Source organism: Xylocopa sonorina, chromosome 1 (assembly GCF_050948175.1).
Source record: "Xylocopa sonorina isolate GNS202 chromosome 1, iyXylSono1_principal, whole genome shotgun sequence".
NCBI classification, from domain to species: Eukaryota; Metazoa; Arthropoda; class Insecta; order Hymenoptera; family Apidae; genus Xylocopa; species Xylocopa sonorina.
The window spans coordinates 13,993,091-14,007,925 of record NC_135193.1 but is presented as its reverse complement, the minus strand read 5'-3'; the positions used below and the strand labels follow the sequence as shown (position 1 = coordinate 14,007,925).

General features: G+C 25.3%; 2 protein-coding genes across 2 annotated transcripts; one reads left to right on the top strand and one right to left on the bottom strand.

Annotated features, from left to right (window-relative positions):
- Positions 1-226: 226 nt before the first annotated feature.
- Positions 227-1,133, top strand: LOC143422386 (uncharacterized). The gene is made up of 2 exons (XM_076892974.1): positions 227-593; positions 688-1,133. Exons 1-2 carry the CDS (start codon positions 254-256, stop codon positions 789-791), a joined length of 444 nt encoding a protein of 147 aa, XP_076749089.1. The 5' UTR covers positions 227-253; the 3' UTR covers positions 792-1,133.
- Positions 1,134-1,739: 606 nt separating this feature from the next.
- Positions 1,740-14,769, bottom strand: LOC143428069 (uncharacterized). The gene is made up of 40 exons (XM_076902684.1): positions 14,474-14,769; positions 14,013-14,195; positions 13,745-13,941; positions 13,328-13,391; positions 12,937-13,016; positions 12,664-12,847; positions 11,100-11,150; positions 10,974-11,009; positions 10,710-10,832; positions 10,376-10,501; positions 10,220-10,270; positions 9,925-10,062; positions 9,747-9,842; positions 9,580-9,678; positions 9,388-9,495; positions 9,203-9,298; positions 8,968-9,099; positions 8,830-8,874; positions 8,669-8,752; positions 8,492-8,584; positions 8,252-8,410; positions 8,078-8,173; positions 7,886-7,957; positions 7,719-7,808; positions 7,428-7,574; positions 7,249-7,344; positions 6,643-6,705; positions 6,375-6,461; positions 5,512-5,595; positions 5,221-5,364; positions 4,958-5,005; positions 4,449-4,877; positions 4,111-4,356; positions 3,900-3,980; positions 3,678-3,815; positions 3,423-3,611; positions 3,191-3,337; positions 2,873-3,120; positions 2,594-2,774; positions 1,740-2,313 (listed from the first exon to the last, which is right to left on the bottom strand). Exons 1-40 carry the CDS (start codon positions 14,681-14,683, stop codon positions 2,119-2,121), a joined length of 5,136 nt encoding a protein of 1,711 aa, XP_076758799.1. The 5' UTR covers positions 14,684-14,769; the 3' UTR covers positions 1,740-2,118.
- Between the last annotated feature and the right edge of the window lie 66 nt (positions 14,770-14,835).

The window sequence follows — 14,835 nt, the reverse complement described above, 5'->3', positions numbered from 1 at the left end:
TATCGTATACAATTTTGTTTTTCCTTGTATAATTATTAAAAAAATAGAATTATAGAAGTAAAAATTATATATGAATAAAAGCAGGAACAACTGTAGCTGATTACAATTCATTAACTCGATTTATCGATTTGTAGTTTTTTGTATTTAAAATGTTTCATGTTTACAGTAATTTAATGTTTGAATGACGTAACGGATAAATATTTTAAGTGTATATATGTATAACTTTTTCTGTGGTAAAGAACAATATTCAATAATGTCAAATCAATTCACAAGGGAAGATCGTATTGAACTCCATGGACAAAGAGATCGATTAAAACAAATTGTGGATATTAAATGGTCAACTTTATCAGAACATGCCGAATTAAATGTTCGAACAATAACTTCCCGGAAAGTCCGTTCAGACATTCAAATCGGATCAAGTGGAAATTATGATGATTTATGCGGACCATGGATTTATCCAAAAAATCCTCTGTACAATCAATATGTCGATCCACCCCATCCAAGTTTATGCATTTGGAAATATTTCACAAAAGAAGATATAATCTATTTAAAGGAATATCAAGAAAATAAAAACGTAATACGTTCTTTTTTCGGTAAATAAATATACTGCTAATGCTACTTTAGTAAATACTAATTACAAGTACATCCATTATATGCAGATAATTGATACCTCCTCTTTTCTTGCAGCCAATAAATCATTAAATAAAATGGCAAGGAAAGATCAAACTGTTCTTACAAATGTCTTATGGGAATTCTTTAAGTTCACCAGGTATTTGTGTATACCAAATTAGTAAGAAATCCTTTATTATTTAAAAATCATTATTATGATTTATAATGAAAAAAGTGAGAACTTTTTACTTCTAATTTACATCATTTCATATTTATAACATACATTTGTTTGTGTATGTAATTTTCAAAACAAATATTTCAAAAGCTAACTACAATATATAAATAAATACTTATAAATTATATTTTAGATTAAACCTGTTTACTGAAAAAAGCATTTCTGCGTGTTTGGGAATTGCATATTTAACGCATTTGTTTTTTATCTCTTATCCATGGTGGACAGCTGAAGAAATCCATAAATTTTTTTATGAAACCATTTTATTACACGTTACTTTGGTTTGTATACATTTTTATTAGATTATTTAACAGTTATTTCAATTAATTTATTCGATAAATGGTAATCAAGCATTGCTGATTTTTTTTATAATCATACGACTGTTAAGGAATAAATAAATTTATTATATGAAGGAAAAATAATAATATTCATATATATTTTGTAATTCAATACAAATCAAGTATTTCATATGTGAATACATGATTCAGTATAATATGGATAAATTACTATTTTAAAAATTCTATATTTAAAAAAAAATACAAAGAATGGTGTAGAAAAGAAATTAATGATCAAGCATCATTCTAAATAATGAAATGTATAACAAATTTTATTACAGTTTAATATTCAAGCATACTAATGTGTACCACATTCTTCATTATATTTGGATTACATATTATTGCATTTACTTAATATGAAAATTTTGCATTTGAAATGTAACAAATGTAAAACAATAATGTATACAGGTAAAAAATATTAGAAAAGACTAACTAATGTAATCTATAGGAAAACCTCAAAAATTTTAAAAATGTAGTGTTATATACTTCAGAAGTGTATATAAATTTAGGATCTTACATTAATGTTTACTAAAATGTTAATAGCTGATAATTGAGAACGTGATATTTTTAGGATCCACCAAAAAGCCTAGAAGTGTTTAGTGTAATTCAATGTGAGCTATTGTTTAAATTATTTCGCAAAGTATATATAGAAAATCTTGTATTACTCCATCTCCTATGTCACCCAAGTTACCGCTTCACTTTGAAATTATGCAATTCAGAAAAATATGCTACAAAGGACTGCCAAAATATACGTCGTCAAGTAAATTATGTACCCAATGTACATTTATATTTTAAAATCGATTCATTTGTATAAATATAAAGAAGTCGTAGTCTGTAAAAATTAACATATAAAAGTTTAATAGATTAATAATTTGGTTGTCTCCATTTTTTTTATAACATTCGAATATTTCAGTTTGAGCAATTATAACATACTGTATACGTTCATTTACTAGTAGATGATTGGTAACCGCAATCGTGATTTTCTTCCAATCCAAGGTCTGCATTTATCCTATTAATACAGTTTTCAGTGCATTGTACATTATCTTTTCTCCACTCATTTACTAAATATTTCATTCTAGGAAGCCACCAATTGCCAGACAATGAAATGCGTCGTGCTGCCTTCATAATATTTAACTTCTAAACACAAAGAAATATTTAAGTTTCAATCAATTTGAAGATATTTTAAAAAGTCTTTTAATTCGTTGACATAAATAGAATGATGAGTTAGTTTTTTGCTCATGATTTTACACTATATCTAACAAATCAAGGAGATACTTTAATAAAGAATATCGAAGTAAACTAGGACATTATCAATTTATTATAAACAGATAATTTATTATGATCCATTGAATAAAACTTTAATTTATCTTTCTATATTAACTTTTTAATATTGAATTCAAAATAAAAATTCAATTACCTTCTGCAACGGTGGATATTTAGAGTTTATAGGAAGACCTACATCAATATTTTGTGGCAGTATTTGACATCCCATACAAATATTTTTAACGCTTTTACAACCATGCCTATGCATTCTTTTTAGCCTTTGCATTAGTGCATGATTAATACGTCTCAGTTTCTTTATTTCATCCAATAATGCCCTGTAAAGTGTTTTATTGATAATTTATGAAAAATTGTAAATGTACCAATCTTTAAAACTAAGATAAATTTCTGAGATTCTAGATCTCTAAGAGCTTACTTCTTCTCAAATTCACATTGTATTAGTTGTTGTTGTTGAGACTTAAATTTTGTGTTAAGTTTGTTTACATATTCTTGCTGCTCTTCCATCCAAACACGAATACAAGAAACAACATATTGTGACTGATTGCAAAGTTCTGATCTACTCATGGCTGTTTCTGTTAATTCTGCTGATATGCAGGCCAGAGATTTATTTTTTAGCTGACACTCTCTTTTTAGTTCTAATAAAGATTTGTGTGTCTCTTGTAACTAAAGAAAACTCATTTTAAATAATCTTTGTTACTTGAGTTCTAGTTTAAAAGCAAAAATACTCGTTTACCTCAGAAATAATTTCACAGTTAGTTTGTTCTACTATAGCTTTCTCCTTAACAAGAACACAATTTTGTTCTACATAATTTTGTAACTGCTGTACCAAACAACGTTTCGATTCTTCTATTTCTTTAATTTTCTCTCTTTCTACTTTAATCTAAATAAAAGGAAAGATGATAAACGTTAACATAGACGATAAACATAATTTTTATTAATTAAAATATTAAATTAATTTATTTTACTTGTTGTTGCAAAATGTCCAATTGTTCTGCATAAGACTTGCAAATATTTTGTAATTTGCAATATTCCCCAGTCTTCAATGAATAGTTTTTTTTAATTTCTTGCAGTTCATCTTTAAGTTTATCTAAGCAGTCTGAAAGCTTAGCTTTCTCTTTCTCAATTATTAATAATTTTGAGCAATAATCTTTCTCCTAAAATATTGGGATAGTAGTACAAAAGAACTTTTAACTAAATAACAAAATATTGTTAATAGGTACCATATTTGTTAAACATTTTTGCAGATCAGCTTCTCGTTTCGTCATTTCAATTAGTCGTTCCTGTGCTTTATTAAAGTCTTCGGTAACTCGGTGATAATTATTTTCAGTGAAACATAACTGCATTTGAAGATCTTTTATCTGCAATAAGAACAATATTATTATTATTACAATTATTCATAGCATTAGCTTTTGTAATACTTTAAAGCATGTTAAAACAAATACCATAATTTGCAACTGACAAATATCTTCTTTTGTTTTATCTTCAAAACTGTTGGTTTCCATTTTCAGTATGGAATTATCATTCTGCAACAAACGTTTAATATTCCATATGGATAACAGATTTATCCACAATATAGCATAATAAAATAATTGATTTCATAAAAAAAAAGTTTTCTAGGATGTTAAAACTAAACAACAGAATATTTACAAATACCTTTATCACTTCATAATCTGCTTGCAACTTGGCCATATCATCTGATTTTTCTTTCAGCATCATTTTCAAAGATTGAATTCTGTTATGTAATGTCGACATCTCTTCTTCTGCTTCATTTAATTCCGATAGATATGCTTTGATTTGTTGATTTTTTATGTTTAATTTTTTTTCAAGTTCGTCAATAACTTCCCTCTGCTTTTTTATTACAGTTTCATTATTTGCAACTTGATTACATAAACCATTAATCTGGACGTATGCATATATGTAATGAAATTAAGTGATTAATATTTTTTTTTTATAATTATATTTATTATTATTATATTTACTATGAAGTATACCTGAATCTGTTTATCCTCTAATTTCTTTAGCAATTTTTCAAGTTTTGCGCCGTTTTCTTGAGATAATTGTAGTTTCTCCAGTAGGTCTTTTGTTTCTTTCACTTGTTTCTTTAAATCGGATTTAAGTTGTTCGTTTTCATATTGCAAACAACATTCTGTATCTCTCAATTTCTGTAATTCAAATGAGATCTGCTGGGCATAGGTGTCATTCACTTTTTCTATTTTCAATTCTTTATCAATTATATCAAAATCCAATTTATATTTTTGCAACTGCCTTTTCATATCTTCATTTTCTCTAATTAAAATTTCCATTTCTGACTCTAAATCATGTTCTTTATCGTCATATGTGAGTATGTCTTGAGTTGTACAGCTTTTATCTATAACTTCTATCTTGCATTGACATTCTTTGTTTCTCTGTTGAGTATTCATCTAAAGTAAAGTTAAAATATTTTCTGTGAAATATAGTCTAAAAAAAATTTTACATAACTTTTCTTAGATGTTTGTTATACCTTGTTCTTTAAAATTTGAATATCATTTCTACAAGTTTCCAATTGTTCCTAAAATACATGTTTAAATATTAGACAGTAATTATTAAAGTGTTTGTAATAATGTTATTTAAATAATTGTTATTTACAAGTACTTATTCGGATATCTATAACTAACTATCAAAATGTAATAAAACTCTAAGAGTAAAAAATGATTTTCTTTTATTAATAGAGTAAAGGTTGAAAACAATTTTGTATTATAGTTTGTAATATTTCTAATTTTCTACCTGTATTCTCTTCAAAATCGAGTAGTATGTAATATGAACAAAGATAATAGTTAAACAATTATTATATGTCATACAACTAATTCTTTGTTGGAGTTCACAAATTGAATCTTGTTGTAGTTCTAGCAATCTATCTTGTTTTGCAGCCTATGTAAAAAGGAAGGAATATTAATATTAATATCAACATTAACAACAACAACAGCGACAGTAATACATAGGTGATAGTAATTATAGGCGATAATTTGTATTTTTTACATATTTATAAAATCATAATAAATTAGATGTTTACCATACCTCTGCAAAACATTCATTATACTGACTTTCAGTTTCTTCTGCATATTGTTTCAACAGATGAATAGCTTCACTGTTTTCCTCAAGCTGTAAATTACAGGCTATTCGATAATGTCTCCAAACAACAAATGATTCAAAAATGGACAAGTTCCACATTAACAGCACCACTAATCACTAATCACAAATCTTGCTTTCACTTATCATATCTTATTATGAAAATAAATAATTGATATCCATAAAAACATATTTAAATTTAATAAGAAATATTGATTTCTTATTAAACTAAAATTAAATACACCCGAAATGCACAACAAAATACATGCGTATTATTTACATAGTTGTTTATTGTAACGCGAGTGTTGATGAATTGTATTATAATTCTATTAATTTCAAAAAATTTTTTTATTTTAAAATGATAAAATAGAATTCTGGTAAATAATTTTAACAGTGTTTAACATATATACACATATACATAGTTCAAAGTATTTCTAAATATATTTTATACGAATTTATCGCTATAATATAGAAAATAAACTATATCACTTTGATCAAATTTTAAATACGGTAGAAATTTACAGAAACACAGATACTTTAAATAATAATTCATGATTTTTGATAACTAGTGTGAATTTTAGTAGTAAATTTTCTATAATACATTACACACTTTAAAGTAATATTTCTCGTTGTACAATTATACTATCATCTAATACAAAGTTTTCACTGGATCACTATTTTATACAAATAAGCTAAATGTTACTTGCACACGTTTAACTACTATAAGTTAACAACATTTAAACGTCATGCACAATGCCTTGATTATAAACTGAAGTTGAGCTTGCAGGCCACTGTTCATTTGTATCACTCACAGTTCTACATGCCATTTGATCTATACATTTTTTAGCTTCCACTACTGCATTTTGTAAATGACCAATTGTTTGATTCTGAAGTTTATTCTAAAAACGAATACATATTTCAGTCAGTTGGTAAAAAAAAAATATTCATACACGTTGATATGCATTACAATTGAATGGAAAGGAGTAATTAACAATTATGGATATTTTGGGACAACACGAAATTAGTGAAAATTAAAATTTGCCCTATGACGTTCAATAATACTACAAAATCAATACAAACCTGTCTTAATAGTTCCTTCTTTTCCTTTTCGTATTCAGTGATTATTTGATCTTGATTATCAATCTAGGAATATATTAATTACATTTTGTATTAAAGTTTCGGCATTCATAATTTACGTACCTTTGACAATAAATCTCGATAAAATTGTAGCTCTTATTTCATTATCACATTTTCAATAAAATAATTCATACGAATAATATATACACAATTAATATCAATGTGAGCGCAATATGTTTTAACGAATTAGCTATCGCGACCTCTTTAGAAAGCGTGTATCTAAAAAGGTCGCAAAAAAAGTAAGCGATGACGAGTATACTCGTCAAAAACTGTTAAGTGATTAACATATAAAAAGTACAGTAAGATATAGCAAATTATAGCAGGAAAAACTTAAAATCTAAATACTGTAATTATGCTTTTATTCTTCAATACTAATTATATTTAAATTATATGTTAAGATTATGACAAAAGCCGAGAAACATTTTAATTCTATGCATCAACTTTTGTTGCGGCTTTGTACACTTAAAATATTTTATATAATGAGCTATTCTTTATTAAATATTGTTAATTCTTGCTTAAATTAAGAAAAATATATTGCTTTCAACGTACCTTTTCCTGAAATTTTTGGTGAAGTTCTTTTAACTCAGCTTGTGTCATTACAATAGAGTGTTTTTGAATTTTAATTATCTCATCTCGGTCTTCGATCTGTAAACATCATTACAAATTAATATTTCTGTTTCAAGTGAATTACACTTCTAATGGCATCTGAAATTTATGTAAAAACTTACAAGTTTATCTTTAGAGTATAATGCATTTTTAAGTTCTTCAATTTGTTGAAAAGAATTATCTAATTCACTTTCATATCTTTGTAAATTGTCTAGCAAATTCATTATTGATTTTGCAGAAGAACAGTGATTAGATGAATCTTCACAGATCTGTAAAAAGAAGTTGCTTTAATATCAACAATATTAATTGAAATAAAAAGACTATTTGTATGTTGGAAAAGAAATTTTTCTTTCAATAATTATATATGTCATAAATGTAAAATTAAGAAGTGGAATAAGAAAATGTACACAAACCAATTGTTTTAATTCTACTTTAAGCTCTTGAAGACCATTTTTAGTAGAGTTTATGGTGTTTTGTAGCATCTTAAATAATTGAGGTGCAGTCTATGAAAACATAAATCAATTTTTTTATTCCTAATTTAATAATGGTATTTATTCACTGTTCAATTAACAATATTTACCATCATACTATCATGTCTCAATTGGTTGCGTCCACAATGTAGTAAAGTTTCTTCTACGCTATGTTCACTATGCTTTACAATAACAAATTATAAAAATTTGAATTTTATATTTTGAATTATATATTTGAAACTATTTAATATATATTCTTATTACCAGTACAGTAAAAAGTAAAATGACAATAATAAACTTACAGAAGGATTTAATAATTCTTTAGATTTTTTCAATTCCATTTCACTATCGTTTAATTGTCGACGAAGGGTATATTCGATTTCTTTTTGAAGCTTAAGCTAAAATTATATGAATTATTCATATGATTTAACAATTAACACTAAATATATATTGCACATTAAATATTTAATATTTACGGTACTCTCTAACTCTATAATTTTTTTCTTCAACTCCAAATTATCTATGGAATGAGATCTTCTATAATTATCTGCTTTCAGTTGTGCTACATGTAGCTCTTCTTCAATTGATTGGATGCTATTTCTTAGAAAATTGTTTGTTTCTTCATTGTACTTTGCCTATCAAAATGAATTAATAAAGTATAATTTTTATTATTACTATCACTTTGTGTTACAAGATATAAGTTAAATATTAAATACCTCATGTTTAAGTATTTTGACTTGATCTTGTAAATCATTTACTCGACAATTGCATAAACAAGTCTTTTTATCACATTCAGGATAAACTGATTTCTGTACAAAATATTTATTACAAGTATATAAATAAAATTATCTTTACACTATATATATAATTAAAATATAGTTATAATAATTTACTTGTGACAATCTGTGTACTAATTCCTCATGTTCTTTCCTTAATCTATATACGTCTTGTTTAGCTTGTAATAATTCACTTATAATCTAAAATAGAACGATTTGGTGTAAGTCAAATATCAAATAAAATAATTTTAAACACATACAAAAATAACATATCTTACCTGCATGTATAACTCTGAATCTGTCATATGACAATCAATAGGTATCTATTTTATAATTAAAATATAGTTATAATAATTTTCCTTAATTTGAATACAAAATAATGGTATGTTACTTCTATCATACGTAACGATACATACCTGTTCCCTTGATAAAAATGATTCTAATATTTTTTGCACTTTTGAATGAATCATATCAACTTCTGTTTCTAATTTTTGTAATTTATGTTCTTTTTGTGAAAATGTTGCTTCCAGTGTATTATGTTCTGATAGCTAAAAATAAAATATCTTTGGCATTATTTAAATTTAATTAATAAAATTTAAATGAATAATATATAATAGTTGTATTTTTTATCAAAGTGCTAATTATACTAACTGCTTCATTTATCTTCTCTTGTACTTTTTTTAACAACAAATCTACTTCATAAAATTCGTTCTTTAGATTTTCAAGATCTTTTGTTATACAGCTTCCCTTAAATAATTAATATATTATTTAATTATTTACTTATTCTTAATGTTTTTTAGTATAATGTTCTTTTATAAAAAATTTAGGAATATTACTTGAATTTGTACAATTTCCAGACTAGGCGAGATTTGTTCTACTTCTTCAATTATTGAATACAGTATGTCATTACAAATACATATCTCCGTATAACCAGATATATTTTCCTATAATTTAAATGAAATGATTATAAATTTACACACAAAAGTGAAATATGTCGTATACATTGGTCTGTAATCAGTAATGCTCACTGATAGTCGAGATTGAGCTAGATTTATTTCGTTTTTTAAGTCTTTCAATTTATTCTTCCCCGAACTAATTCTGTTAGTATGTCGTATTCTTTCTTCTTCCTATGAGATCGAAACATTTTTATGAGCTTTAAAGTAATGATATTAAAATTAAGTTTAGTAATTCTTACTTGTAATTGTAATCTGTTAATTGCTTCTGCTATTTTTTCCCGACTTTTTACTAATTGATTGTGCGCGTTCATGACTTCTTTATTTACATCAATATACTGCAAAGATGTTACACAATTAATGTACAATTGTATTAATAATACATAAATAAAATAGAAGTGGCTTTAATATATGATCTACCTTCTGATGTCTACATTTAAAAGAAGAAATAATTAGATTCATTTCATCTTTGATGTCGTCCATAGTAACTTGTGCTTCAATAGCACACATTCTAAATATATCCATTAATTTAAATTGTTGATTAATATCTGTGCATGGCTAGAATAATTATTCTTTATTAATTCATTATATCAGATATACAATTTTGAGTAAATTACAGTTTATAATTTCTATTATTTAATACTTATATAATTCATATAAAATATTAGTTACATTAATATACACAAATATAAATATTAATAAATATAATACTTACAAACAAATTTAAGATTTCAGTGTGGGTAAAAGTACTATTATCCATTTGGAGCTAAAACAATAAAAAGGATACATTGTTATACATAATATCTTATTAATATCCTTTTATATCAGTGTTCCATTTTTTGGAAATGAATAATTAAAAAATTATACATACTAAAGAATTAATCATTTCAATTGACTCCTCCTTTTTTGAGTATATATTATTTATGTACTTAATGTTCTTAGTTAATTTATGCTTTACATTATCCACATTATATTCGTCTTTTATCGTGTTATCGTCCTATGCAATTAAATATACTAAACATCACTACTCAACAATCATACGTGTTACGAATATAGGTAAAGTTAGTTAGGAATAATAAACATTAAACTAACTGTTTTACAAGTAATTTTGCTTGTAATAAATATCAAATTTAACTATATATTATTTCTATTGAAAATTAAATATAACTAAATATTGAAATATAAATTATATGAAAGTTACTAACTTCACGTTTTTTACAGCATAACTTTTCTACAGTCTTTTCCAATTCTCTTTTTAACTTACAAAGATCACTCTTTTCCTGTTCCATTAACGACTTTACTTTATTCAAATAAGATATAATTTGATTCTAAAAATAAATATTGATTTAAAATATCACTAATATTACAGCATTAATAACATTAGTACTGTTAGATATTACTTAGTATCTAGTCATATTGAGCCATTCATTTTCAAATATTAAAATTTCAGTAATATCTCTATTTGTTACCTGTTGACATGTAGGATTGCTTAACTGTCCAATATCCTAAAAAAAAAGATAAAATATTTATAAAAAGGAAACGGAAAAATATTTAAAAGATCATATATGTAGAAAGAGACACTTGCTTTTACTTACCTCTTGAAATGGTTTGACATCAACACAAGCATTTTGTGTAGCACAAGTTTCCTGAAATAGGATTTAAATGTGTAAGCAAAAAACCTATATACAATCCTAGCATAACATTATTGGATTATAACTATTAGTGAAAAAGAAGAGAAAAGCAAAAAAAAAATCAAATAATATGTTATACATTTGCATATAAAATAAGAAGGAACCATATTGAAATATTAAATTACTAAACCTTTCATACTTTTCTATAGCATGCTATTCGTGTAACATATGAATACAATGAATATTGATACAATGATTAAAAGTTTCAATTATTCTATAACAGATAAGTATTTATTACTTTTGAGATTTTTCTAAAGCGAAAATATCTTTATTGTTCAAAACATGGGTTTTATTAGAAAGTATCAATTTTTTACTGTATTTCAAAATTTTTTTATCAATATTATGCAAATTTTTATGCACATCAATTTTATTGCAATCGGTGTTCTGATGATAATTTGTTGTTTCAGTTATTAAGCTGTCTTTTGTTCTCATAGTGAATGCACTTTCGATTATTTTATCACAATTTATAATATTTTCAATGTAAGTTTGCCAAAGCGACATATCATTTTTATGCTCTGCAGATGTATACATTACTTTTGGTATAACAATTTTCTCGCATAATTTATAAAAAGACTTTATATCTTGATCGTCGATGATAATTTTGTTATAATGATTAAAAAAACAAGGGAAGAAGCTGTAATATAGGCACTGAAAATAAAAACTATTATCGTTGCGTTATTCATGTGCAGCAATTGTTATTTATACCTTAGCTATTGTTTCTTTCAATTTTTTTCGCATTTCTTTAATGATGTCCTCCTTAAAATGAATTTGCATGTTTGCATAACGATATTGTTCTTGTAATATAGTAATTTGTTTTTTTAAAGACATTACCGTTTCATTTCTTTCCATTATTTCAGCTGTTATAACATCTTGCTTTTCTATTGCCTCCTAATGGTTTACAGAAGCAAAATTGTAACTAAATTATCATGGAAAAGTAAGATATATATGCTAGCAAAGCACAAACTTTCTGAAGCTTAATCATCTGTTGCTCTATGTCTTCAATTGCTTTGCACTTTTTGCACAACTGCAATTCTAAATTCTTTAAATTTACATCACTATTATGAGTTATTATTGCCAAATTAGTTTCCGCATCGCGTAAACGTTTCTGTAAGTTTTTCGTTTCTAGATCTTTTTCAACAAATACACTTTCCATGATATCTGCCATTAACATAATCTGCATAATAACAAAAGTTTTAAATATAATTTATCATTATAGTAATTAAACACACATATACAACATTTCAATATGATTGCCTTCATTATTTTATGCTATAAGGAAAACTGAAATTACAATATTTACAGTTTTATTGATACTTGACTAACACGTACACGTGACAATAACTACATATTACCTAGATAAAGCTATCTTCTACTGAGAAATTAGTGTTGGAATGTCTGAATTAGCATAATTATCTACATGTAAATACTGTAGTTTTTAGATATTTAAATTTAAAAGTGACTAACTTACATCAAAAGTATTTTGATTGTCTGTTACAAATGAACTGCATGCAATTTGATCTGTAAGCTTGGCATGTTTTCTAAGATTATCACTAAAATTTTGAAAATGAGAAACATATTTTTTAATGATATCCTCTTTAGTTTGTAATTTTATATTAAGATCGCTTAATTTATCTTCCAAATCTTTTTGATATCTAAAAATATAGAAAATTAAAACTTTAACAGGAATATATCATTAATAGATATTTATTGTTTAAATTCTTTTTTCATTTTTATAACTTACATAATCATTCTTTTCTCATTTTCCTGGAGATGTTTGATTTGTAATTTTAAGCTCTGCACATTTTCATGATTTATATCTTCCTAATTTAAAAATTGCAAAGTTAATTATACATAGTATCACTATTAATAAATATTAAAAAGTTGTAATATAAGAAAAACAGTTTTTACATAATTATGTTAAATACCCACCATTTATTTTGTATAAAAATTATATGAAATATATTGAACAAAGGATTTATGTTAAGAAATGAGTGTAGGAAATTAAAACGTAAAAGTATGTTATGTAGAAAAGCCTAAAAACTTAATCAAAGTGCTGCTGAATGGGAAGGTTGTATCATACAAATATTTCCATCTAATGGATAATTTGGTTTACCAATGAAACCATTACTAACTTGTATTCTAAATTTGAATTTCTCATCAGCATCTACATTTATATTTACCTGGTCACATGTGCAACTGCAAAAATATAAAAAAAATAACATTAATGATTCTAACAGTATTTTAAATGTGTATCTTAAATTATATGCAAAATAATCTACACAGAAATTACTCTTCAGACAAGATTTACGCACAAACAATAACTATCAGGTAAAAATATATCAGTATAAAATAATCTATCAGAGTAAATATGTACCTCAGAGTGTAAACTTTTTAAATTAATGTTAATATTACTATCTACAATTTATATAAATATATAAACTTTTTAAAATTATGATACAAAGTATATATGGTCATAATTACATATCTGTATACTTTCAAGTATAATCCTTATTGTTATTTTAGATAATTCTTTACTTAAAAAACCTTACTTATTAGGCATAGGTATATCACTAGGTTGGATTTCAAAGAATTTTATATCATCTAAATTCCAATGATTTTCCTGTGAAGCACGTCTTATCAATTCCAACAATCCCCTGATATCACTTTGCAAGTACTCTATTTTTTGCTGCATACATTCTTCATCCTTCTCCAAGTTATTTACACGATTTGAAAGTGCATGTATAGTCTATAATAAAAATAAAGATTAATAAAAGTACTCAATAATAAGACAAACTTGAAAACTCAGAGTAATCATACCTTTTCTGTATGTATTGACTTTGTTACATTTCCGGAAACTAATAATGATGAATGGTTCAATTTCTGTTCCAGTAATTTAACTCTATTACATGCTGCTTGTTCCAAATCTTCTACTACTTGTACCAGCATAACATTTTGCTCTCTTAGATTTCTAATCCATTCTTTTGAAATTTCTAGTTTCATCTAAATATTAAAATACTTGTTTATAAAAATTCTAGTAACAAAACAGATGTTTCAAGTTAATAAAGTGATAGTACACATGTAAAGATAGTACACATTAAAAGATTAATAAATTCTATGCATTTTAAATTAATAATACAAATACATATTCTTATTTCGTTACTGCTAATTCTGTTATCAGAAAAAATATATAAATTATAAAGAAGGTATAAATAATAATATAAGAAATCATTACTACGCGTACAATTCACTTTATATCGCAGTAAAGAGGCAGAACTTACACAAATCTGATCGTATTCATTCTCAACCTCTCGATCGACATTTTCAATACGTGTTTCGTATAATTTTTGAAATTCATCGATAATTTTTAACGTTTCAGCTTCGCCGTAAAGTTGTTCGGTGGCCTTATCAATAGCAGTACAATTGCAGTCTTCATTGTGAATCTTAGAAATGTTTTGAACAGATTCGATCGTTGAGTCAAACGAGTTCATCGCATACGAATAAACAAACCAAACAATGTAAGCGAATTATTTGCTCATTAAATTAAAGAAATCGTTTCCTACACTCAGTTTTTAAATGCAATCTTAAAATATTTATCAATATACTAACTCGCCATTTTACCATTATACCACATAATAAGTAA

Bases quoted from the DNA above. Each gene is read 5' to 3' on its own strand.
- LOC143422386 (XM_076892974.1), top strand. From the start codon at position 254: ATGTCAAATCAATTCACAAGGGAAGATCGTATTGAACTCCATGGACAA. The intron at 594-687 runs GTAAATAAATAT...CTTTTCTTGCAG, and splicing joins CGTAATACGTTCTTTTTTCG to CCAATAAATCATTAAATAAA.
- LOC143428069 (XM_076902684.1), bottom strand. From the start codon at position 14,683: ATGAACTCGTTTGACTCAACGATCGAATCTGTTCAAAACATTTCTAAG. The intron at 8,411-8,491 runs GTATTTAATATT...TCATTTTGATAG, and splicing joins TCAAAATACTTAAACATGAG to GCAAAGTACAATGAAGAAAC. The intron at 2,314-2,593 runs GTAATTGAATTT...CTTTGTGTTTAG, and splicing joins AATATCCACCGTTGCAGAAG to AAGTTAAATATTATGAAGGC.